Here is a 25,594-nt window from a genome sequence, read left to right as displayed (position 1 = left end):
TGACAAAAATGGAGAACCTGGTGAGTGTATTAAGAAATTTCTTCACACACCTGGGAAAACAAGTGCCCAAATGAGGGACCCAGGAAATATTGACATATCTTGTGTCATCAAAGAATAGACATTCTGAATCTTAATGGCACTTCTGTTGTATCTTTTAATGTTTTGGTATTGGCAGGATACTGTGATTAAAAGTGCAATAGAACTAGGCCTATATGCAATGGAAAGGAAAAGTTAGTACAATATTAAAACACGCCCATATGCCAAAGCACATTTGAAAAGAGACATGCCATGTTTTTTCATTTATTAGTTTAGGTATAAGTAAGGTAAAGACAAAATATCCTAAACTGCATAGTTAAAAATGTAAAAACTTTTCCACCAGTTAATTAAAAAAGATGGTGCAATTGAAAGGTGAAAACTGAGCAGCTGCAGAACTTAATAATTAGCAATGGTGTTTTGTTTGTTTATTAGAATTGTTTGTGGTGTCCCATTTAAAAAAAAAAGCCTAACTTGAAAATATTTATAAAACATTATTATTTAAGTTTAAGTTTCAACTGATCAAAAGAGTTTTTTAGTTCCATCAGTGAAGAGCTGACTTTTTAGTTGAAAATCATGTCATTTCCAGTCCAGATCGATCTATCGATCTTTCTTTCTTTTTCTTTCTTTCTTAGACAACTTAAATTAAGAAAAAGTTCCATAATATTAGATACACTGAAGTTGAACTAAGTCTATTATTAATCTCCCTCATGAACACTGAAATTTAGAGGCAAGTTATTAATTCAGGGAAACAATCTATTTCTGTGTCAACAGACAGACAATTTCAAACTATAAACTGAAGTGCAATAGTTAATGAGTGGGATGAGTCTCGCATGAACACTAAATATAATTTCAGCTAAACGTGGAATCTGTTCATCCTCCTGCCATTCCTGTAAATGGGAATTACATATGTGCTATGTGAGAATAGTCCAATAAAGAATTATACACTGAAATATCATGTAGCCTGCATTTTACACAAAGCTTATAAATATTGCAACCAGAAATTATGTTAAGAGAATATTAAGGTTGCAAAGTGAGGTAGCCAACATTTAGCAAATTCCAGGATTAAGGTTGCTCATGCAATCCATGTATATTACCACATGTCTTATTTACTGCATACTTTTAAAACTCTGATCTGAATACAAAATTAATTTTCTCTTGGACATTTCTATGATACTGTAGCAACTGAGTGCTTCACTAATGTTAACTAATTTATTCTCCAAATTCCACTGTGCTATGAGGTAGTAGTATTACTCCCATTTTATAGATGGGGGAACTGAAGCCCAGAGTGATTATGGTCAAAAGTGTCCACTAATTTTGGGTGCCCCAATTTGAGTCACATAGGACCTGATTTTTTCAGATTACTTGGTATTTTATATAGCCCTTTAAATGTTCAAAACACAATTTACAGTAATATCAGTAGCAGCTGTGAGTGCTCATCTCTGGGGGTGTTATTTTGACATTCATAAAATGAGGAACACACAACTTAATGGACATTTGTGAAAAGTTTAGGTTGTGATTTTCCTTGCATCACATAGAAACTCTGTGTTTAGGGTTAGAAATCAGTTCTCCAGAATAGTGGTCAACTGCCTTAACTGTGAGACCACACTTTCTCTTCTTGCAACCCCCTGCATTCACTACACACCTTCCAGCTTCTGCAACAAATGAAGCAGGTATCCTACAGACCACTCTCTTCCACTGCACAGTCCTGATTTATCCCATGTCAAGTCCATTCTGCTTACTGAAAAAGTTAGATGTGTGCTGTAGAAAAAATAGTATTAACAGGCAATCTTAATGTGGGTTTATCCTAACTTTTGATTGCTTGTTAAAAAAAAAACTAGGAAATTATATACACAAAATATATCAAGGTTGCTGAAAAATAGAAATGCCCTCATATGGAATTATACTGACCTCTGTGTGTGTCATCCACAGGGTTAGAACCTTTAGGTCCTCTCCATAGACCTGCTTGAGCTAACTGGTAACTGATAGCAGTCATAGCTTGTCCCCCTTTATGGGGACTAGCCATTAGAGGTGGATGAGAGAAACACTTTGCCATTGTGTTTCACAAATAGTTGCTGACAGCAGAGGAATTTTAAGTTCATTTCTAGGTTATTTTGGGTGTATGCTCTAAGTGATCAAACTCTTCTGTCCCTCTTTCTGTATCCACAAGACCTGACCCATTCTGCCTTTGTCCCCTCCAGATAGACTGTCTCTCTGATAGTCCTGTCTCTCCCCGCTTCCAACTCCATATACCAGTCTCTGCCTTTCCGCAGGCTCCTTGTCCCAGTCTGTTTCCTTGCCTAATCAATCCCAGTCTCCACGCCACTCCTCAGGTTCCTAATCCAATTCCAGTCTTTTTGCCTAGCCAATCAAGTGGATAAAGCACAGTTGGGTGAGTTTGTTTTTGCTGATGGCATTGTCCTGCTTAGTTTGACACCTCATTTAATAGAAAAAAAAAATCTAGCTTTTGGCAGACACAGCAAAACACGTTGGTTTGTTGATAAACAAGGGGAGGACAACATATATGGCTATTGGTGATGCAAAAACAACCATTAGAGTAGACTTAGAAACACTAGGAAGAAGTAATTTTACTTGTTTAAGGAGTCAAATGTGCAGTGATAGTGACACCATGCTACATGTCAAGCAACAAATATCAAAAACAGCTGCACAAACTTGAAAAGATTTGAAAAAGTAGTATGATTGGCACTCATACAAAAATATGAATTTTTAACACTGGCATCATGTCTGTCCTCCTTTATGGACCAGAGTCATGGAAATCTATAACAGAAATTGTAAGATCAGCTCATTCCAAAGTAAATGCCTGTGGAAGATCTTCAAAGTCCATTGAAAAAAGTTGCTTGCAACATCAGAAATTCTATATAGAGCAAACCAACCTAAAGCATAAACATGGTAAGAAGACAGTGATGGACATATTTAGGACACACTATTAATGATACCACCACCATGACTTCCACGTCAAACGATAACGTGGACACCACCTGGGAAGAGGGGAAAGAAGGGTGACCTGGAGAAACATGATGCAGAGCAGTAGAGAAAGAAGCTAAATCCATCAGCGTGTCTCAGAAGCCTGAACAGAGCAGCACAAGATCTAAATAAATGGTGGAAACTGGGTGGATGGTCTGTGTACCTGAGGATGTGTGTGGGATAAAGAAAGAAATGAAATCTAAATCTTTTCCCTCTGGTCTCCTTGTCTAAGTCCGAGTCTTCCCTCCACTTTCTCTCCCATCACTCTCTCCTAGGCTCCTTACCGTCTCAGTCTCCACAATACCTCTCTGCTCCAGTCTCCCCAGGCTCTTAGTGCAATCTCAGTCTGTTTCCCACTGATCCCACTCTCTTTGCTAGACAGTCCCATTATTTTTCACTCCCAGTCTTCCCCTTCACCCCCACTTCGAGCCTGATTTCTCATTCTACTGCATTCCAGCCAGGCTGATTTCTCCATCTCCACACTGCCTGGGCTGCAGCAGGACAAGCACTGAGAGCACAAAAGAGATGTTTTTCCTGCTCTCCTTCTCTGTGTCCACTATCACAGCAGCATCTGGCAGATGGGAGGAGCAAGTACAATCTGGGAATGAAGCATCCTCAGTGGGGGTGGAATCTTTAGAGAATTTAGGTTCCAAACTAACACATCTGTACTGATCATGTGTGAACTGAGATCTTTCAAAAGCTTTTAATTGGGGCAGATTTTCATGGGGACAAGAAAAGCTACTGCCATGCTAAATTTGAAATCCCTGCACCAGAGCCTGGAGGCTTCAGAGATTCTCAATGAAGGGGGGAAATATATTTTTCCTAATCTTGAAAATTGCTGAAACATGTTTTCTGAAATTCCACTGTTCTCTCCTCCCCCATGAGCTTAACAGCCAGCATGGAAAATTTTAGCCTGAACAGTTAAAGTTTGGCAAAGCTGTTATAAGCAATTGAAAAGAAGGTCTTCTAATGGGATGTGTCCGAAAACCTTAATTATTGGCACTACTATCATCTTCACGTATAATAAGTCTTGTGACTCACCTCGATGCTTTAGGTGTAATACTAAAAAAGGCATATTAACTTTTTTTGTTTTCTAGGTAACTCTGATTATGTTGGGTTCAAGTATTTAAGGTAACTTCTGTGGTAGGAAATACATGTTTAACCAGATTTAGAAATGGCATAAAATAGCAGACGTCCTAGTAAGAGCCATCAATAATAATAAATTGATAAATTATCAAATTCAATACTTCAGACTTCTTGTAGTGGATTTCATCAGTATGAAAAACATGTAAATGAAACTCAGGGATTGGAGAATGACACAAATTAAGCAGTGTTGCATAGTATGAAATAGAAAATAACTATAGAAACTGGGAAATATCTTTCAATGATGTTGCAGGAATGCCATTTACAAATGAACACTGAAAAGACTCAAGAACCTCGTTACATATTTTTTCTCTTTTACAGTCTTGATGAATATTAATTTTTGATCATTGTGATTAATATTAAATAAGCACTATGTGACAGTAGACAACAGCTATTTTTAATCATGTTTCTGTGAAAGAAACCTTTAAATTATTTACATTTTTAAATTAACATAAACAAGTAAACATTAAACCATTATGGAAGAATATATTAACTTAGACTTCAAGTTAATATTCGACTAGATCCTCCCCGCTATTTAGTCTTCGGGGAACTCTGCACCAAAAAATTAAACATTCTGTGCATGATATTTTAAAATTCTGCATATTTTATATGTCAAAATAACACAATATAATCACACCACTTTCAATTATTTTGGTAATTTATTTCAAAATAACTGTCAGCAAATATATCTGTAATAATATAGACAAAAAAAAATCAGAATTATTTTTTTTGACAGATAGATTCCTTACTAGGCAAATTAATACAGAACTTTGAGTAATTCATTTAAACTATAATACAGAAACGTATTTCCTGCATCCCTCGGAAGTAGTGGAAAGTCTTGGGGGAGTTAGGGCTAATGGAGGAGCTGAGGGAGAGGGAAGGAGCCTGAGAGTGAACCTGGAGGATTGTTGGGTGTGAGTGGCAGAAGTATGGAACAGTTTTTCGGGGGAGGAATAGGGAGTTGGGGAGCCTCCACCCTGCAGGCCCTGGCTTACCCCTAGCCTCTCCCATTCAGTCAGGCACTTTACCCCCATGCCCTTGTAGCCCTGCACCTCTTCCCATTCAGCCCCAGCTCAATACTGTCACCCCACTAGCTCCTGAGCCCCCGCCCTAGTCTCCCCCCCCCCACTAGCCCTTCTAAACCCCAGTCCATAACCCCAGAGCAGGCTCCTTCTGTGCCCCACTCTGTCTGTCCTCCGCCCATGCCTCCGAACCTGGCTCCTCAGGCAGGGTGCTGTGATGAACGCAGCAGGCTGCAGGGTGTTACTGCTGGTAAGCCGCTGCTGTATGTTCTGGCATCACAGTGGCTTCTGCTGGGCAAAAGGTGGAACTGCAGGACTTCTTGGGCAGAATGTATTTTCTGTACAGAAAAAAAAATTTCTGCGCTGGACATGAATTCTGCATATACGCAGTGGCACAGAGTTTCCCCAGGAGTAAGACTCTATTTTACAGCATCGAAGGCGAAAATTGTCTGTGGAAATGGGCAAGAGAATGGTACCTAACGCCATGTACATCCCCATCTGTCATATACATAATAACTGTCTGCAGCCTCACCACATGAATGCCATACTGTTAATGCTTGTGAAGGTGCTAAACTGCCCTGGTCCCTCTGATATCAATGGAAATTGATGGTACTTCATGGGGTGAAGCAAAGGAAACAGCCACTCTGAATAGCCTGATTTCATGGGATATTCCACAGATTTGCATAATAAGATGGTGTGATGCTTCAGAGAGCAATGCTAATTCTTCCATCTCACAGAGTAGAAGTTAACGGCTTCAGTAGGAGAGCCAGTGGGAGCACAGCGCAAAAACGGGATTTGCTGTCGGGTAAAGTGAGCTCAAAGGAGCACAGAGGAGGAACTTCAGTTGCATGAGGCCTAACTGCTTTGCATTCTATATAGGTATTACAGACCCTATCCTTCCCCCTTTATTTGAAGCTCTCCTCCTCACCATATGGTTGATATGGCTAAGAGAGCCACTCAGACTGTTCTAAATGTGGTTTTCTCTCTGTTGTTTTTTCTACAGAAAGGGATGACTTGATCTTTGTTAAATTTATTGCAATTCCAAAAGATATAGCTGGGGAAAATAAAATAGATGATGGTTCTACATTTTGTATATTAATATAGTATTTAACAGGTTTACATTATAATAGAGAAATCAAATATTCAAAGCCCATTTGGTTTTATCTTAAAAGTCAGTTCTTTGTTTTTTATGCATTGCTTAGGGATACAAGGGAATAACATGCTTCATAGTAGATCGTGGCACAGAAGGCCTACATGTAGGGAAAAAGGAAGATAAACTGGGAATCCGAGCGACTTCTACATGCCCAGTAACGTTTGAAAATGTTAAGGTACAGTAAGTGTCCTACAGGTTTCGGCAGAAATTTAGGAACCTTGTTAAGTGTAACTTGCATACATTTTGAATATGATACAGGATTAGGAAAGAAGACTTGTTAAGGACTTGATTGTCACAGATGCTGAATTTTTGGGAGTAGCTGTGGCTGCCCAGCATACCTGAAAATCAGGACTTAAGGGACCTGGATTACTCACTTGGCATCTCAATGATACAAGTTTTCATTAAAGGTCTGAATAATTTTGTCTGTTGTCCTTATAGTCCTGTGTGTGTTGGGGAGGTTTCTACAAAAGTATTATGGGAATCAGGTGCCCTTTTTATATTGCTGCCTTCAGTTATGAGACATGTTAAATAAAACATGTACACTGATTCAGCTATGAGCGGTACTAGCAGTAACAGAACAGAAAAGAAAAATAATTGAGTGGTTTTATTCTTTAGGTTCCTAAGACCAATATCCTGGGACAGCTTGGAGAAGGCTATAAGTATGCAATTGGAATACTAAATGTGGGCAGAATAGGAATTGCTGCACAGGTGAGTAACATTGTTTAATATTTAATGTGATAATTCTGTAGTTTGAATTTGGATTGAAACCTTTAAGATGTTATAAGAAAGAGTCTGGTAACAGAAAATTAAAAAAATACCTTATGAAGAGAATCTGTGCTGCCACTAGGTGTCACTCTTCTTTTATGTAAGATGAAACAATGTTTGGTATAGGCGTATACATTATACTGATTATACATAGAATTTTGCATTATTAAAAGCAATACTGTTTTCATTGTAATAGTCTATTTTGAGAACATCAAACAGTAGTTAATCTCCAATGATTAATTTATTAATTTTCAAATATATCTAAAATGTCATCTTCATCATTAGAGAGACAAAGTGGGTGAGATAATATCTTTTATAGGACCAACTTCTGTTGGTGAGAGAGACAAGCTTTCAAGCTACATAGAGGTCATCTTCAGGTCTGGGAAAGGTACTCAAAGTGTCACAGCTAAATACAAGATCAAACAGATAATTGACCATAAGTAGTTAGCACATCCAGTGTGAAAGATGCCTGCTGGTGGAATCTCTCAGGAAGCAGGTGGGAGAGCTACAGGAGGAGGTGGCTAGGCTGAGGAGCATCCATGCCCATGAGGAATTCCTTGAAAGTATTCATATGGAGACATCCAAGGCTGAGGAAGCAATCCAGCTACAGAGGACTGCTGTCACACCACCAGGGGAGAGGATATGGCTCTGTCATAGGGAGGACAGTGGCTGCTGGTTGCTTCTGGCAGCAGGCTGTGCTCCACCCCTGCTCCCAACCCACCCACCATGGTGATGGAAAACCGGTATGCTGCCCTGGCAATGAGTGATGAATTACCCCCAAAGAGGGAGGAGGAGCAGCCGTGTACCCCCAAGGCTGAGAGGATCACAGCCACCGCTCCCAGGAGGAAACATAGAGTAGTGGTGATTGGGGACCCTCTTCTGAGGCACTCATCTGTCGCCCTGACATGGTGTTCCAGGAGGTATGCTACCTGCCAGGGGCTCGTATCTGAGACGTTATGGAGGGATTGTCGAGGATCATCCGGCCCTCTGACTACTACCCCATGCTATTCATCTATGTGGGCACTAATGATACTGTGAGGTATGACCCTCCGCAGGTCACAAGTGACTACAGGGCTCTGGGAGTAAAAGTGAAGGAGTTGGGAACGCAGGTGGTGGTCTCTTCGATCCTTCTGGTCAAGGGTAGAGGCCCAGGCAAAGACAGATGCATCCTGGTGGTGAACACCTGGCTGCGAAGATGGTGTTGTCAGGAGGGCCTCAGTTTCCTTGACCACGGGATGCTGTTCCAGGAAGAAGGACTGCTCTAGATTTGATTTTGACAAATTGGGAGGAACTGGTTGAGAATTTGAAAGAGGAGGGCAGCTTGGGTGAAAGTTATCATGAAACGATGGAGTTCATGGTTCTAAGGAATGGTAGGAGGGAGAACAGCAAAATAAAAACAATAGATTTCAAGAGGCAGACTTTAGCTAACTCAGGGAGTTGGTAGGTAAGATCCCGTGGGAAGCAAGTCTAAGGGGAAAAACAATTGAAGACAATTGGCAGTTTTTCAAAGAGACATTATTAAGGGGCACAAGAGCAAACTATCCCACTGCATAGGAAAGATAGGAAGTATGGCAAGAGACCACCCTGGCTTAAAAAATCCTACAAAAAGTGGAAATTAGGCCAAATTGCAAAGGATGAATATAAACAAGTATGTAGGGACAAAATTAGAAAGGCCAAGGCACAAAAAGAGATCAAACTAGCTAGAGGCATAAAGGGTAACAAGAATATTCTACAATACATTAGAAGCAAGAGGAAGACCAAGAACAGAGTCAGCCCGTTACTCAGCGGGGGGGTGAGGGGTGAGGGGAGGAAATAATAACAGAAAATGTGGTAATGGCAGAGGTGTTTCATGACTTCTTTGTTTTGCTTTTCACCAAGAAGGTTGGTGGTGATTGGACATCTAACATAGTGAATGTCAGTGAAAATGAGGTAGGATCAGAGGCTAAAATAGGAAAAGAACAAGTTACTTAGACAAATTAGATGTCTTCAAGTCACCAGGGCCTGATGAAGTGCATCCTAGAATACGCAAGGAGCTGACTGAGGAGATATCTGAGCCATTAGCAATTTTCTTTGAAAAGTCATGGAAGACGAGAGAGATTCCAGAAGACTGGAAAATGGCACTATATTTTCCCAGCTGTAAAAAGGTAAATAAGAACAACCTGGGGAATTACAGACCATTCACCTTAACTTCTGTACCCAGAAAGATAATGGAGCAAATAATTAAGCACTCCATTTGCAAACATCTGGAAGATAATAAGGTGATAAGTAACAGCATGGATTTGTCAAGAACAAATCCTATCAAACCAACCTGATAGCTTTCTTTGACAGGATATCAAGCAGTTTTCAAGTACATAAAAGGTTGTTACAAGGAGGAGGGAAGAGAATTGTTCTTCTTAACCTCTGAGGATAGGACATTTCAGCAAGGGAGCTTTAGGTTGGACGTTAGGAAAAACTTCCTAACTGTCAGGTGGTTAAGCACTGGAATAAGTTGCCTAGGGAGGCTGTGGAATCTCCATCACTGGAGATTTTTAAGAGCAGATTAGGCAAACATCTGTGAGGAATGGTCTAGATAATGCTTGGTCCTGCCATGAGATGACCTCTCGAGGTTCCTTCCAGTCCTATGATTCTATATTCTGAGGTACCATTTCATCCTGAAAGAAATCTTTCCTGAACCCCTTCTTCCAACCTTCAAACACCACCACCCCCACGCCACCTCCCGACAATCTCTTCACGTGCATCATCAGAGACAAGCTCCCCACAGATCAGGACACACCAAATCAAAGCAGCACCAGACCCTGCCAGAACAACAGATGCAAAACCTGCAGACATATCTCCACTGCTGTAATGATTCATATACCTTTCTAGATCCATTGGTCCTGTACATGCCTATCCCAACATGCGGTGTACGTCATCCAGTGCACTCAATGACCCAATATCAACTTTGAAACCAGACATTCACTATGCTCTCGAATGAACTCACACAGGAAAATGATGAGAGGCAAAAATACCATATTATCTGTGGGCAAAAACTTTTCACAAAACAATCACTCTATATCTGGCTCTTCAGTCCTTATCCTTAAAGGAAACCTGCACAACACATTCAAAAGACAAGCCTAAGAACTTAAATTAATAACTTTGCTAGACTCTAAAAATTGCAGTCTTAATGAAGACACTGGATTTATCGCTTATTACAACAATCCGTAACCTACTAGCCCCTCCTTTTTGTCCTGTGACTACAAGGGCATTAATTGGCCACATTACCTTGAATGGCCTATTAGGATATGTGCTAACTATTTAAATGTCTGTTCCATATTGTATTTAGCTATGACATTGAGTACCATTCCCAGACCAGAAGAGTTCTGTGCAGCTCAAAAACTTGTCTCTCTGGGCATGTGTACACTACAGAATTATGTTGATCTAAGTTATATTGGCATACAGCTGCTGCAGTAATTAAATCGCTTTGGTGTGTCCACACTATGCTCCTTGAGTCAACAGTGCGCATTCTCACCAGGAAAGCTTGTGTCAGTGGGTACATCATGGAACAGCTTCTGAAAGCCAGTAGCAGTCACTGTAAGCAATGCAGCATCTACACTGACACTGTGTTGACCTAACTACATTAACATTAACTCTATGCCTCTCATGGAAGTGGAGTTATTAAGCTGGCATAGCAGGGCAGTTACGTTGGTGGGAGCAAACTTTTAGTGTGAACACTTGCATAGTTAGATTGACATCAGCTGCCTGGCGTTGACCTAACTCTCTCTCACCAACAGAAGTTGGTCCAATAAAAGATATTACCTCACCCACCTTGTCTCTCTAATATCCTGGGACCAACATGGCTACAACAACAGTGCATATCTACCATCATGTGCATTAATTTTTCAAAAAACAAATTCAGCTATTTGACAAATACTGCATATCATATTAATAATGTAAGAATAAAGAGTAATATTTAGTGCTTACAATATTGATTGCATACTTAGCAAATGACATTTGATATTAGCTTTTTATCTTAATCATGAAAAAGTACCAGAAAAAAATTGGTATGTTCTAATGGAAGTCTGCTAAGTTTGTGGCAATGTACTTAAAAAATGTACATTAGGGCACTTAGACCAAAATGTCAATAGAATTTCAGGATTATTTAAAGTATGTGTTGTTTTGTTATGAGCCTGGTTCAGTTCCTGAAATTCTAATTGATTTAATTGGGAACAGAGTCCAGCCCTATAAAAGTTGATTTGGTTTTGTGGCTGTTTTTTATCATTCAACCTATGTTTTTAAAGGGAACTCTAATTAATGCAAAAACCTATTATTTTTGTTATGCAAGTAGAGGTGATGCGTCTGTCGCTATCATTTTAGAGGCTGTCATTCTTCCTTATTCCTTTTCCAACTGCTGGCAGACAGACCAGGAGTAATAGGTCATGCCTAAATGCATGCTTTCCACATGGTAATGTAGCATGATACTAAATAGGGTTGGCTTTTCCGTCATTTTTAAAGATTATCTGTGATAAAATTTTATCAGGTATGTCCTTAAAAAAATCTAGAGCACTGTCTCCTATTGTTCTCATAGATATAAATAACATAGGCTCTTCAGGCAGTAAAGTTATACTGTCAAGGTCTTAATCTAATTGCTGCAAGTTACTGTTGTAACCTAATTAAAAGTTATGATAGGTATTTGTTATTTCTTAGCTAATACTTTGTTTTTGGCACCTTCAAATGAAGAGAAATGTGCCAGAATAAAGAAGAGCAATTCTAAAAACCCTGTAGAATTGAGTTTAGTTTTGCAGCAGTAATAGTTTAGAAGGTAATGAATGTCTTATAATCCTGATTGTTGCTATAAAAACAGTTTCAAATAATTTTAATGTGAAATAGTTATATGTGATGTTACATGTGATAATTTGTTTGTCTTCAGATATACAACAGTGCAGTGGAATCTAGTAACATGTACTAAAGCTAATTAAAAATATACTACAACTATATTTTCTTCTACCCTTTCTCTATTTTTATTTTATTTTGTACTGTGTTCCTCCAGAATTTTAAGAGTGAGTAGAGCAGGGGTCAGCAACCTATGGCACGCATGCCAAAGACAGCACACAAGCCAATTTTTAATGGCACGCTGGAGCCTGCCGGGACTCCAGCATGCCACTAAAAATCCTGCCCATCCCAGCGCGCTCTCCTCTGCCCTCCACTTCCCCCGCAGGGGCAGGGAGCAGAAGCATAGCTGTGCGCATGGGGTGGGCAAATGGCCCCACTCTCCCCGCACGGCAAGCCGCGTGGTCCGCGCTCCCAAGCCGGAATGCGGGGCCGAGCGCAGCAAGCTGCCGGTCCCTCCCTCCCTTATCCCCTCCCCTGGAGCCCTGCCGCCGCACGCAGCGCTCTGGGGGTTGGGGCTGCACGCTCCCACGGGGAGGCAGACATGCTCCCACTCAACTGGAGGGGCGGGGCTGTGTGCTCCCACGGAGCAGCATATCTAGCACTGTGTGGAGCCTCATGGTAAGGGGCCCAGGGCTGGGGGGGTTGGATAAGGGGTTCGGGCAGTTAGGGGACAGGGAGCAGGGTGGGTTGGATGGGGGAGTGGGATCCCGGGGGGGTGGTTAGGGCATGGGAGTCCCAGGGTTTGTGAGGGGGCGGGGGGTGAATAGGGGTTAGGGCAGTCAGGGGACCGGGAGCAAGGAGGGTCCTGGGGGGGGAAGTTAGGGTGAGGGGGTCTCTGAAGGGGCTGGTCAGGGGACAAGGAGCTGGGGGCGTTGGATGGGTCGGGAGTTCTGGGGGTCCTGTCAGGAGACAGGGAGTGGTTGGATAGGCATGGGAGTCCCGGGGATCTGGTTGGGGATGGGGGTGTGGATGAGGGTTGGGGCAGTCAGGGGACAGGTAGGAGGTAGAGTCCAGTCTGGGGACAAGGAACAGGGAGGCTTAGATAGGGGGTGGGGTCCTGGGGGGCAGTTGGGGGCAGGAGTCCCAGGAGGGGGTAGTCAGGGGACAAGGAGCAGCGGGGTTGAGAGTTTTTAGGGAGACAGTCACCCAGCACTCTCCCCTGAGCCCCAAACCCTCCCTTCCCCCCCCTCCACACACACACCACGCCCTCTGCCCTGAGCCCCGCACCCTCCCAGGCCCCTGCCCTGAGCCCTGTACCTCCCTCATACATATCCAGCCCTCTACTTGACTCCTTCATTCCCCCCCCACCCGCAACCCTAGCCCTGACTCTGGCACCCCCACCGATACCCAGGACTCCCTCTGCCCTGACACCTACACCCCCTCACATACCCAGCCCCCAGCCCTGACTCCAGCCCTCTGCCCCTAGCCTTCTGGGTCCTGCCGCCAGCCCCGCACAGCCCACTGCTGGTCTGGGGTTCTGGCTGACGGACCCTTGCCAGCCGGGGTCCCAGCCACAGGCCCCGCTCAGCCCGCTGCCAGCCTAGGTGAACAGAACCCCAGACCAGCAGCGGGCTGAGTGGGCCGGCAGCGTAAGATCAGCATTTTAATTTCATTTTAAATGAAGCTTCTTAAACATTTTGAAAACCTTGTTTATTTTACAATACAACGCTAGTTTAGTTATATAATATATAGACTTATCGAGAGAGACCTTCTAAAAAACGTTAAAATGTATTAGAGTGAATAAATGAAGACTCGGCACACTGCTTCTGAAAGGTTGCCGACCTCTGGAGTAGAGGATAAATGGTTGGTTGAGTTCCAGTGGCTCTGGAGGAAGCATCTGTGAAATCTGGAATAACATAACCCTTATAATCTGTCCTATATAGCTCTGGCCTATGTATATAGTCTTTCCCCGCCCCCTTGTATTCATGTTCTAAAAATACTCTCCCCCCACCCATTTTATTACTGGAAAGGCACTTGGCTTTCAATCAAGGACCTGTCTTCCTAAGCATCTGTATAATAACACACTTTTGGGCACCATATAAAAGTAAAGTAACATAATTAAACTGATCAAATAGTTGGCTACCCAATTCTGGTAGCCCACTTTTATACTCTAGTAGCCCAGATAATTCTCTGTGGAAAAAGTGGTGTTTTTGTTTGGTTGTCTTTTTTGTGTGGGGGTTGTATTTTTGTGAAATTCCAGTTTCAGGATCATCACTGTTCATTCTGCTTTCTTACCATCTGTTCATGTCTCTTGACTGTCTCCTTTTCAGTCTCTATTTTTTGTTGTATGTGCCTCTTGTTTGCAGGGCTTTGGAGCTGTGCTCCAACTCCGCTCCAGCTCCAGGCAAACACCTGCAGCTCCATTGCTCCGGAACTGCTCCGCACTCCAGCTCTGGGCTCCACTCCAAAGCCCTGTTTGTTTGTTTCATTTTCTGTCTTTTTCTTTGCTCTTATTAGGAGCAGCAGAAAGGAGACTTTTATATTTGTAGCTGGATACAGAATTAAACCAGCTAAGATTCTAATTGGTTTAATTGTGCATCTGACTCTTATTAGTAAATTAATAACTTTGCTAGACATTAAAAATCATGACCTTGATAAAGACACCGAATTTATGGCTTATTACAACAGTCTATAACTCACTAACTCCCCTTTTTGTCCTGTGACTACAGGGATGTTAATGGGCCACTTCATCTTGAATGTCCCCTTAGAATATGTGCTAACTACTTATGCTAAACTAACTGTTCGACCTTTTATTTAACTGTGATGCTCTGAGTACCTTTCCCATACCAGAAGCAGAGCTTTGTGTAGCTCAAAAGCTTGTTTCTCCCACCAACAGAAGTTGGTCCACTGAAAGATATTATTTCACCCATACTGTCTCACTGTTGTTAATGGATTCCATAATATTCCCTCTCTTGTAAGAAGAGCTATGAGGGCTTGTGGGATCTTTTATTCATGATCTTCTTTGCAATAAAATTTTCTTCATGAGTATTAATCTTCTATCCAGACCTGAAATTCTTTGCTTGATCATCCTTGCTCAGACCAGTCTGTCAGAAGCTGGGACAGGCATAAATGCTGTTTTTAAAAGTGTGTTTTTTATAGGAGATTTCAGTTTCTCCCCCAAATAGTAAATGGGGATCATGATATGTGGCAGCCGTGTGGTATGCTCAGATACAGCTGGCCTTAGATATATATATCACCTTCGCCAATTACAATATTCTGTTTTTGATGCTTGTTTAACTCCTATTAGGATTAGTAGAAGGCAGTGAAATCACAGAAATGTAGGGCTGGAAGGAACCTAAAGAGGTCCATTCCCTCCATGCTGAGGCATGACAGAAGTATACCTAGACCATCCTTGACAGGTGTTTGTCTAACCAGTTCTTAAAAATCTCCAATGACTGATTCCACAACCTCTCTTGGTAACCTATTCCAATACTTAACTGTCTTTTTTCCTAATGTCTAACATATATCCCTTGCTGCAGATTAAGCTTTCAGTGGACATGGAGAATAACTAATCACCATCATGTTTATAAAAGCCGTTGACATATTTGAAGACTTCTCAGGTTCCTCCTCAGTTGTCTTTTTTTTTTCTCAAGACTAATGGCCATTTTTTAACCTTTGCTCATAGGTCAGGTTTTCTAAATCTTTTATAATTTTTATTTCTCTCCTTTGGACTTTATCCCTATCCTTCTTGAAATGTGGTGCCCAAACTGGACACAATAATCCAGCTGAAGCCTCACCAGGGCCAAGTAGAGCAGAAAAATTACCTTCCACATCTTATGTAAAACATGCCTGTCAGTACACCCTATAATAATAGCTTCTTTTTTTTTTCTTTTTTTTGCAACTTCATCACATTCTTGGCTCATATTTAATTTGTGGTCCAAGCTGGTGTTAAAGAAAAACTTGTACCTGTATCCTATGACATTCAGTTTTGAATCATTAGGTAGGAGTTAGCATTTAAATGGGTTCATCTAACATGTTAGATATTTGAGACAGCATGTTCAGGGAATCAAAGGCTCAGGGGATTTGTACTGCAATACTTTCAATTTCTAAGTCACTAATTTTTATCCAACCTAGCTAGATTGTTGATGATTCAAAGTTTTGCTGTCTGATGGCTCTTGGGCAGCCTACATGAAGTTAATTGTTACTATTACTCCAGTTGCTAGTAAGCAGGCATCCACATCACAATTGGCTGCCCTTTTGGTAGCTTCAGTAGAGCTGCTAAAGGTTGAATAGGCATCAGGTCTCCTAAAACTGTCCTCTAAAGGTGGTCGCTCCAGAACATTGTGAGGAAGCTTGTGCTACTGCCACCTCCTCTGTACCAGTTCTGTAGATGAAGTACTCTAATTTTTTATGCTGTCAATCTGGCACCTTCCTAACAGCAAAATAATTTGATTGGAATTGAGTTTCTGTAGGTAGTATATATATTTATAGTTATTCACTGTTTGGTATACAGTGATTTTCCTGTCTAAAGCAATTAGGGCTTTTCACAGAATCATATACTGAGATTAGAAAAGATTACTTGGGCCATCCTTTGACTTCTCTGAATTTCACAGAAAAAGTTTACTACATTATTTTTGCTAATGTCTTGCCTTGATTTACAGGGCTTCATTGTACATCCAGATGGTTATGGAATAGGTTTATTCTTCATGCAAACTCTTTATCATGACTCACTTGGACAAGAATTTTAACAGTAGTAAAACCTCGATTAAGGTTATGGTTAGAATTGTTTTATTATATTTTGTATTTATGTCATCTCTGGTTTAATTATTCCTGATACTACACACAGCATATTTCTTTTTACAGAGAAAAACTAAGCTCATCTCCTTGAATGCCGAAAAATTAAAAAGGCACACCATCTGCCCAGAAAAAGAATTACTGTAATTATTACCTCCGTTGGGTACATTAAATGTACAAATTGTTTACTCAGTGTAATCTTTGTTTCTCTGTTCATTCACAGATGTTGGGATTGGCACAGGGATGTTTTGACCACACTATTCCATATGTGAAGGAGAGACACCAGTTCGGGAAAAGCATATTTGATTTTCAGGTATTCATCAGTATATATATTAAAAGCTGTCTACTTAAAAGAGTAGTAATCATAATAGAAAATGTGAAGAATGAGTCATTTGATTGAATAACTATAGTGCCCTTGTGTTATTTAATGTCTCCTCTTCTCAATGTCTGTGAATGGCAAATTGAAAAGAGATTCAGATAAGCCTTAATTTGGCATACACAATCTGCAGATCTAATGGTGTATCTGTCTGTGCATCTATTTTATATGTTAGTTAAAACCTGACAGGATACTGGACTAAATGGACCATTGGTCTGACCCAGTGTGGTCATTCTTATGTTCTTAAGTGTCTAGTGCAAGTATTCATTCAGCAGAGGCATGATTCACTGCTATTCCAGAATTGGAAGTACATTAGAAGAAGTCATCCCCTTAAGGTGGGGAATGGAATTAGAGTCACTATTACCGAATGTCAAGTATCAGAGGGGTAGCCGTGTTAGTCTGGATCTGTAAAAGCAGCATTGAGTCCTGTGGCACCTTATAGACTAACAGACGTTTTGGAGCATGAGCTTTCGTGGGTGAATATCCACTTCGTCGGATGCATGAATGGTTCAGCCATATTCACCTCTTGGACCAGATCCTTTGCTCTACTTAGGACTAAATCAAGACTAGCTTCTCCAACAAGTAGTCATTAATGGTGACTAGAAATTTTATCTTTGCATCCTGTCCTGAGGCAATATGTACCCTGTCAATAGGGCAATAGTTGAAATCTCCCATTGTTATTGGGTTTTCTATTTCTGTAGTCTCTGTAATCTCCCTGAGCATTTCACAATCGCCATCAGTAGCTGGATCAGGTGGTCTGTAGTATATTCCTACTGCTATACTCTTATTATTCATGGAATTTCCATCTATAGAGATTCTATAGTACAGTTTGCTTATATTTGACTTTATGCTTTCTTGCATATATAGTGCCACTCTCCCACCAGCACGAGCTACTCTTCTTCCTCTTCAGTTTGTATCCTGATATTACTGTGTCCCATTGATTATCATTGGTCCACCAAGTTTCTGTGATGCTTATTGTATCAATATCCTTATTTAATACTAGGCACTTGAGTTCACTTCAACTTAATATTTAGACTTCAGCTTACCAAGTTGTAACAAATTTTACAACTTAATGTGCCCATTGGGTCCCTGTGTTGCTGTGAGGAAGGTTGGCTGGGGGTGGGGGCGGGGAGAGGAGAGGCGGGAGCGAATGCTCAGATCAATCAGGCAGTGAGAGAAGTATTCATTTCCAGCCCCAAAAAGTCTGTTAGTGTGATGCCCACAGCAAGACCCCAAAATCCAGTTCTTCTCCGATTGTGAGGGAAGGGAAGTTTTGATCAGGATGCAGAATGAGGTCCGGGCAGGGAAAAAAGCTTATCAGTCCACTCTTGAGTACCCAGGAGCCAATAGCTTTATAGTGCAACCTTCTATCCGGCCAATCAGCTAAGGAGCTCTCCGTCCTCAGCCACATGAAGCTGAGCATCCAGGAGGAAGGGAAGAAAAAAGGCAGGTGCAATTTTTCAAGGGGCCCAGACTTTTCTTTCTCCTGCTGGCCCAGATAGTCTCACCACTTCTGATAGTGCCAAAAGGAGGTGGGAAGGGACGACATTTTACTAATCCATGTGTAATCATATTTTATTTCAGAATGTAGGTTTAAATCTTTGAAAAGCAATACACATTTTGCTGCATATTGAAGTTAGGCAGCTGGATAATGCTTTTAAGGATATTAGATGTGTTGTAAACTCTGTCTAACGTCAGGCCTGCTTATTATAGGGAATGCAACATCAGATAGCTCAAGTGGCCACCCAGCTGGAAGCTGCAAGGTTGCTGACCTATAATGCAGCCCGACTCGTAGAAGCAGGAAGGCCATTCAGAAAAGAGGCAAGCATGGCCAAGTATTATGCTGCAGAGGTAACCAAAATGTGCTTTATTTGGTATGCTTAGTTCACTTGCTGTTAGTTTTAAAGCCATATTTTTGCTAAATCTGCTTTTTAATAACTTGAGTGTTTTTGTAAATTGAGCATAGTTTTCTCTTGTTTCCAACATGCAGTTTTCAGATGGGATGAAAGTAGGACAACTCAGGGATAAACAGTATAACCCCCTTAAATAAAATACAAAAAAATCTCAAACAGCAGAATTAAAGAATGGAAGTGTAGTATTATTTATCCACTCAATAAAATTTCAAATACTAGCAATCACCCACAAGGAGATGCTCAGGATTTACTGCTGTGGTAAGGTAGGGGGGAATTAATCTCTGGTCAAGAATGTCTCTCCCAGTCATAATGATAGTCCAGCATGTAAGATCCAAAAATGTCTATGGGCATAGAATCACCTTCCTTTTCACTTGCCAATATAGCAATTTAGGGGTATGTCCAGACTACCCGCCAGATCGCCGGGTAGCAATCGATTTATCGGGGATCGATATATTGTGTCTCATCTAAACGCGATATATCGATCCCTGAATGCGCTCCTGTCGACTCCGGAACACCACCGGGCAAGCGGTGGCAGCGGAGTCAACAGGGGGAGCCGCAGCTGTCGATCCTGTACCATGAGAATGGGAGGTAAGTCAAAATAAGATATGTTGACTTCAGCTACAGCGCAGACTAGGCCAAAGTCTCTTTCTTGGTAAGGAAGAGATTATTGCAAATAACTGTTCTGACTTCTTCATGTCATCAGGTTGGTGAAGTGGCAATGAACCTTATATTGGTGCACAAACAACACTCAGACAAAGTTTGCACAAGATAGGTGGCTAAAATTTCCATTCTTTCCTTTTCCCTCCAATTGCTGCTTTAATTATTGCTTTGCTTTTCTGAAATTAGACGGAACAAATGACACTGACTGACTTCTTGGCAAAGGTGTGTCCTGGGATGGTAATTGTGAATCTAATTTTTCTTAGGTTGCAGCACTGACAACTAGTAAATGTATTGAGTGGATGGGTGGAGTTGGATTCACGAAAGATTATCCAATTGAAAAATACTACAGAGACTGCAAAATTGGTAAGCAGCAATTTCTTATGAATATCTAATATACTTGGGTTTGGTATTGTTTCACGTTTGTGTTTCAATTATCTGGATACCAATTTGTCAGAGAGATTTTCCTTTCAGCAAATAAATGCTGAGATATGACACTCATAAGGGTCAGAAATATCTAGGTATATGAGCCAGTCTATCATATTTAATTCTGTGTTTTTAAAAAAAAAAAAGTGTGTGTACTGCTTTAGTGTGAATATTAGTGTTCAATCCAAATTTCAGTGCAAATGAATCAAAGGTACTTAAAAATAAAATTGAAACCGCAAGTGGGAGGAGAGAGTTTGGGTTAAGAAGTGTCAAAGTGACTTAGGCATACAAGTCTCACTTTCAAAAGATACTTTGCCACTTACAGTTCTAAGTCCCATACTAAGTCACTTTGATAGTTTTGACAGTTTTAGACAGACTTCTGGTTTAATGGCTGATGTCAACTGTAAATACTTTAAAATTTGACTTGAAATGTGGGAATTGCTGTTCAGGGAAATTTCTTATCCCCCAAAATAAGTCAGCTATTGATATTATATACCAACAAGAATGTCAAATGTAAAAAATTGTAATATTATGTGAATATCAGCTCTGCTTCTAGTTGTTAATATGAATTTTTGCTATATTGTCTTAGAGCTCTAATTGGATCTTTAGAACAAGGATTTAAATTACTGTTAATATGCTTAGTTCAGTTTTATTTCCTTTGGTTTGTTTCAGGTGCAATATATGAAGGAACTTCAAATATCCAGCTGAGTACAATTGCAAAATGTATAGGTCAAGAATACTGAAAACCACAAGGACGTTGTGACTGTTCACACTGAAATTTAGAATCAGCATGCCTCATTGGTGAAATCAAGGGTTACATATTTATTCCAAATTGTATGTGTCTGTTTTTTTTTTTTTAAAAAAACCCTAATCATGGAATTTTATCCCTAAAACACTTCTAAAACAGTGCAATGATTAACGTGATTGAGTTGTTTCAGATTGTACAGATTGACAAACGTAAACAAACAGGAGAGAAATTCTCAACCTGCTCTACTGGCACAGAAGGGCACAAAGCTGTCTGAAGAGGAAGCTGATTCCCCTAGGGCAGAGGTATCATTGGCTGGTGTAAAGCCAGCTATATGCCATTTGGTGTGGTGAGAATGGGTAGACTTAGAAAGTTCAGCCGTCCTTGCTACCTTTGTCTGGTGAGCGATTCCTATGGGGCTGCTACAGTGGAGGTAACTTAGAGCCATTTTAGCCTATTCTAAATTATATCTGGCAGTTTGACCCCTGGCAGTCCCTGGATTGGGGATCTTGAAAGGTGGCTAATAGCTGTCTTCCACCCCATATATATGTCAGATTAAGAGAAACTTGGTAGTTCTGCAAAATGACAATGACATAAGCTAATTGTTAAGCATTATAGTTTTCTTATTACTCATAGTAGTTTCCCTGTTCAAAGCATTTGACAAACATTAATCCTCACGACCTCCCTGTGAGGGGGAATGGCTCTTAGATGGGGAAACTCAATGGAAATTAAAGGTATTCTGCAAAAGAGAAAAGTTTGTATCTTTTCTCTTCTTTATAAATTCAGGCTTTTTCAGCCTTTATATATATATTTTTATATATTTTTTGGTCTGCTGCTTTTTACATTAGACACAGATCTTGCTTGCACTAAAAGACTCGTTAGCGTCTAGAGAATCAGTAAAACTAAGCACAAGACCCAAGTGACTGAAAGCTTAGCAACTAAAAGGGGAGGAATGTTTAATCACTGCTTTTAATTCTTTGGGTTTTTTACCCATTTAATTCCACCAACTACAAAATATTTTGAAAAAAGGATGTTTTTGTTAAAGATTCAGAACCATTGCTTCTTCCATGAAAATACTAGAGTTCATGATATACATAGTCTGAGAGTCCTAAGAGATACATCACCAGTACTACAGAAGACTAGACTTAACATTCTTGATATTTGTGATCATGCAGAAGTCTGCTTGTTTTACATCATAAAGAAGCAAAAAGCAGAGTGCCATTTTTGCAAAAGTTATTTGTAGGTCACTTTTGTGACTTGCCCAAGGCCACCAAGGGAATCACAGTAGGGATTAGAATTTGGGGCGTCATCATCACAAGACTTGTGCTTCAACCCTGCACCATTCCTCCCTTTATGGTGGTTGCAGCTTCAGCTTTAATGTGACTGTGTTAGTGGAGTGACTTTTCCAACAAATGCTTAAATTAGGGTGACAGTTGTCCCTTTGCTGAAAGGAATAAGAAGTTTCGAGATTCATTTGATCAGTGGCTTGGTGACTTTCAAGAGAAACAAATTTCAAGTTGTTTGCAGACGTACTTCCAGCTAAACTAAAAGAAGCTGAGGGTAAAGTTCAACCAGAAGTGATTATTTTAGGGCTTATCTTAACTGCAACAGTTAGCTCAAGTTACCCCACTCCAGTTAGTCTAGCTTGAGCAAGAGTATCCACACTGTGAAACACTTGAGCTATACAGATTGATTGGCTTAGCAACTGAAGAGTTGTGCTAACATGGTGAACTGCAGCCTATAGCTGCATCCCCACTGTATTACTAGCTTCAGCATCAGCAGTGTTCCAGCTTCAACCTACACTCCCTGATGGGCCAGCGAGTTGAAGTTTAAAGCGCCACTGAATTTGAGCTAGAGATTTGTATGTTGACAGGAGTAACTGAAGCTACCAGTGTGGTAAAGGCAAGCCCCTCAGTGTCTAGATCCAAATTTTGTGAGGAAAATAATGAATTTCTATTAAGGCTTGCTTTGGGACAGATATCAAGGGCTGTGTAAGAGGGCTACTCTTGTATGGCCTCTCTGGAAGTATGTCATATTGGTAAAGATCTGCTTAAAGTGATTTGGAAAAATCAGAATATTGCAATGTGCCTAACAGCCTCAGATCTGCCTTCTGTAATCCGTGCGGTCATCTTGAAAATACAACTAGCCATCGGGTAGTTGATTTCAGAGAATTGGTGCCAGTCTTTCCATTAACACTGAGACACAAAACATGTTTGTCTAAAGTGCTGTGTGCAGTTATACAAGTACAGAGCACTTTCCAAGAGAAATACACATTTATTTAGTGTTTATCTATAAAGATCTAAACAAATTTGTGTGCAAATTAATTGTAGCTATTGAGTTTCTGGCAAGATGCCATTGCAGCCTTTGCTGCTGTAAAAAATTACGTAGCGCCATCCTAAACACTAGTCTCCCAAGAAACAGACTGTGTGGTGTTGGGCCAAATTATTTAATTTCCTTCAGTTAGATTCCACTGCTGCACCAGTGCAGACTCTGGTGTAGCAACTGAGTGGTTGTGCTTTCTTGCCTGGGTCTTCGGGGAACTGAGTTGACCCCCAGTCCAGGTTAGGGCAACTCCTCAGGACTTCCCCAAGTTGTGCCTCTGCATTAGCTCTGCTGTTAGCACTGCAAAATAACCTGGGCATAGGATTGGCCCTCACGTCTCCTGAACTGGGACTATCTTGATACGTTGCAGAGTTGTCTTTGTACCTGTCAGGGAAGTCTGCTGTCCTGAGGATGGGACTTACAGCTGCTTTTTAGCTTTGTTATGCTGTTGTAAAATGGCTTCCGTGCTCCTATGAATTCCCCCCTTGTGTCTTCAGTCAACCCAGCTCAACAACTGGACTGAAATCACATTTTCAATGACAGGAATGTTGCACCGGTGCTTTCATAGATTAAAAACAAATATGGAGGTTGTCTTTTTAAAAGTGCCTGTATTTCTTCAAATATAGCACCTATATTTTGTATCTGTTCTAGAGTCTCTAACAAACTCGTTTTTAATAAGGTATCAGAAGTATTAAACCTGTAATTTTTTTTATTGAGGCTAAGTAGAAAAAATTTGGTCAGATTTTTGTGCACTAATTACTCATTCTTGTTAAAGGTCTGAGGCAGATATCAGGTTTAGGGTATGGTATCTACATGGAAAAATATTCAAATACTTATTTTATATGATGTGTTCTGTGCTCTTGTTTTCAATCATATTTTTCTTCAAATGTCAAGATTCTGTACTGCTTCTGCAAAATGACTTTTTGAACTTCACAAAAAGGAACAAAAATAAATAATTTCAAATGGAACCACTGTCTTAAAGGAATCTGATGTGAAATACGAAGTAATTAATTTTTAAAAGAAACTTGCTCTGAATATAGATGGTGTCTTTAACGTGACCAAATAATTACTGAACAATTTACAAGTATGTGTAGAGTCTGATCACCAAATAGAAAGAACTGGCATTCAGCTACCTGATCTGGATGTGTTTAAAATACCTAGATAGTTTTTAATTCTGTCCAAGAGGTGCCGCAAGAGAGTATTGAAATGAAATTAAGAAAAGGAAAAATTGGTTTGATATGATGAAAAGTTACACCAGTAAATTCTGTCAGATTGTGGAATAATCTAGTTAAAGTAGAAGCCCCATTATTTGAATAATATTACATTTAAATGAATAAGGGGCTTGAGAATGTACTGTAGTAATCAATTGTGCATTGAGAAAGTGTGGCTTTGATATTCTCAGTTGGACGATACAGTAGAAGTGCAAAGCTTAACTTTTATTTTTCTGATGTATGTATTTTCTAGGAAAATTGCTCGTACAGAAGAGCTCATTGTTCAGTGGTAGGATATTGACTGTTATAGTTTTTCTAGTTACAGTGTAAAATACATATAAAATATTCATATTGCAGTCCTTTGGTTAAAGTTCTACTTCAACTGATATCATAGCTATTAAACCTGTCACCTCATGATGATGTTCCAGATATGGAATATCTGGTTTTACAGCAGCTAACTATGGCTTTTTGACTTTATCTGTTAAAATATTTCTTCAGTTTGTATGTATTTATTCAAATCCAGGGCATATTTGCTATATTAATCTGGTATTCTTTTCATGAAAAAAAGTTGAATTTAATAACCAGCGCAAATACCCAGAAGTTCTCAGCTTTGATCCCGTTTCTTCATTCGTCAGATATGAATAACTGAAGCAGACATACATCAAGTGTCAGTAAGAGTAAGAATTGAAGGGGACAAGTGTGTATTTTTTAAGATGCTTATGAGAAGTCTCAAGTGTTCTATAACTTAAGTATTATGTAACATTTCCCCCATCTATCAGGTTAAGTACAGTAGCTGCAGAGCATTTTACAGAGATGGAGTTGTGTAGTTCTCTCATAGGATTAATTCCTTATATTGGATTTAGTAAGGTGATGTGGCATGGCAGAGGTCCATGACTATATTGAGTTTGTCTAACATGTCATGAAATATTAATATTGTGTGCCTAGTTTACAAGTGTGTGCATGCTGGGGTGGAGGATTTACAAAAGGTAAATGACTAACCACAGACCTTGTTTCCAGTATTGTAAAGCCTATTCATGAACTCTCCAGATTATATTGAGACAAACATAGTGCTAACTCTAATAGTTCATTCAAACATTATATACAAATTTATGAATATTTACTGTTTAGTTTTTCACAAGTTTATGCCTTAATCCAGGGGTTGGCAGTCTCTGGCACACAGCTTGCCAAGGTAAGCCCCCTGACGGGCCGAGCCAGTTTTTTTACCTGCCACGTCCACAAG

General features: G+C 40.3%; 1 protein-coding gene across 1 annotated transcript in view; it reads left to right on the top strand.

Moving 5' to 3' along the window:
* Positions 1 to 24,111, top strand: part of ACADSB (acyl-CoA dehydrogenase short/branched chain) — a 37,975-nt gene extending 13,864 nt beyond the window's left edge. The window contains exons 6-11 of the mRNA XM_050959552.1: positions 6,386 to 6,511; positions 6,952 to 7,044; positions 16,928 to 17,017; positions 18,794 to 18,931; positions 19,917 to 20,016; positions 20,749 to 24,111. Coding sequence (XP_050815509.1) covers positions 6,386 to 6,511; positions 6,952 to 7,044; positions 16,928 to 17,017; positions 18,794 to 18,931; positions 19,917 to 20,016; positions 20,749 to 20,819 — 618 coding nt within the window. The 3' untranslated portion in view covers positions 20,820 to 24,111. The remainder of the gene's footprint in view (positions 1 to 6,385; positions 6,512 to 6,951; positions 7,045 to 16,927; positions 17,018 to 18,793; positions 18,932 to 19,916; positions 20,017 to 20,748) is intronic.
* The last annotated feature ends 1,483 nt before the right edge of the window (positions 24,112 to 25,594 follow it).

Source organism: Gopherus flavomarginatus, chromosome 6, assembly GCF_025201925.1.
Source record: "Gopherus flavomarginatus isolate rGopFla2 chromosome 6, rGopFla2.mat.asm, whole genome shotgun sequence".
Lineage (NCBI taxonomy): Eukaryota > Metazoa > Chordata > Testudines > Testudinidae > Gopherus > Gopherus flavomarginatus.
This window is presented reverse-complemented; position numbering and strand designations above follow the sequence as displayed.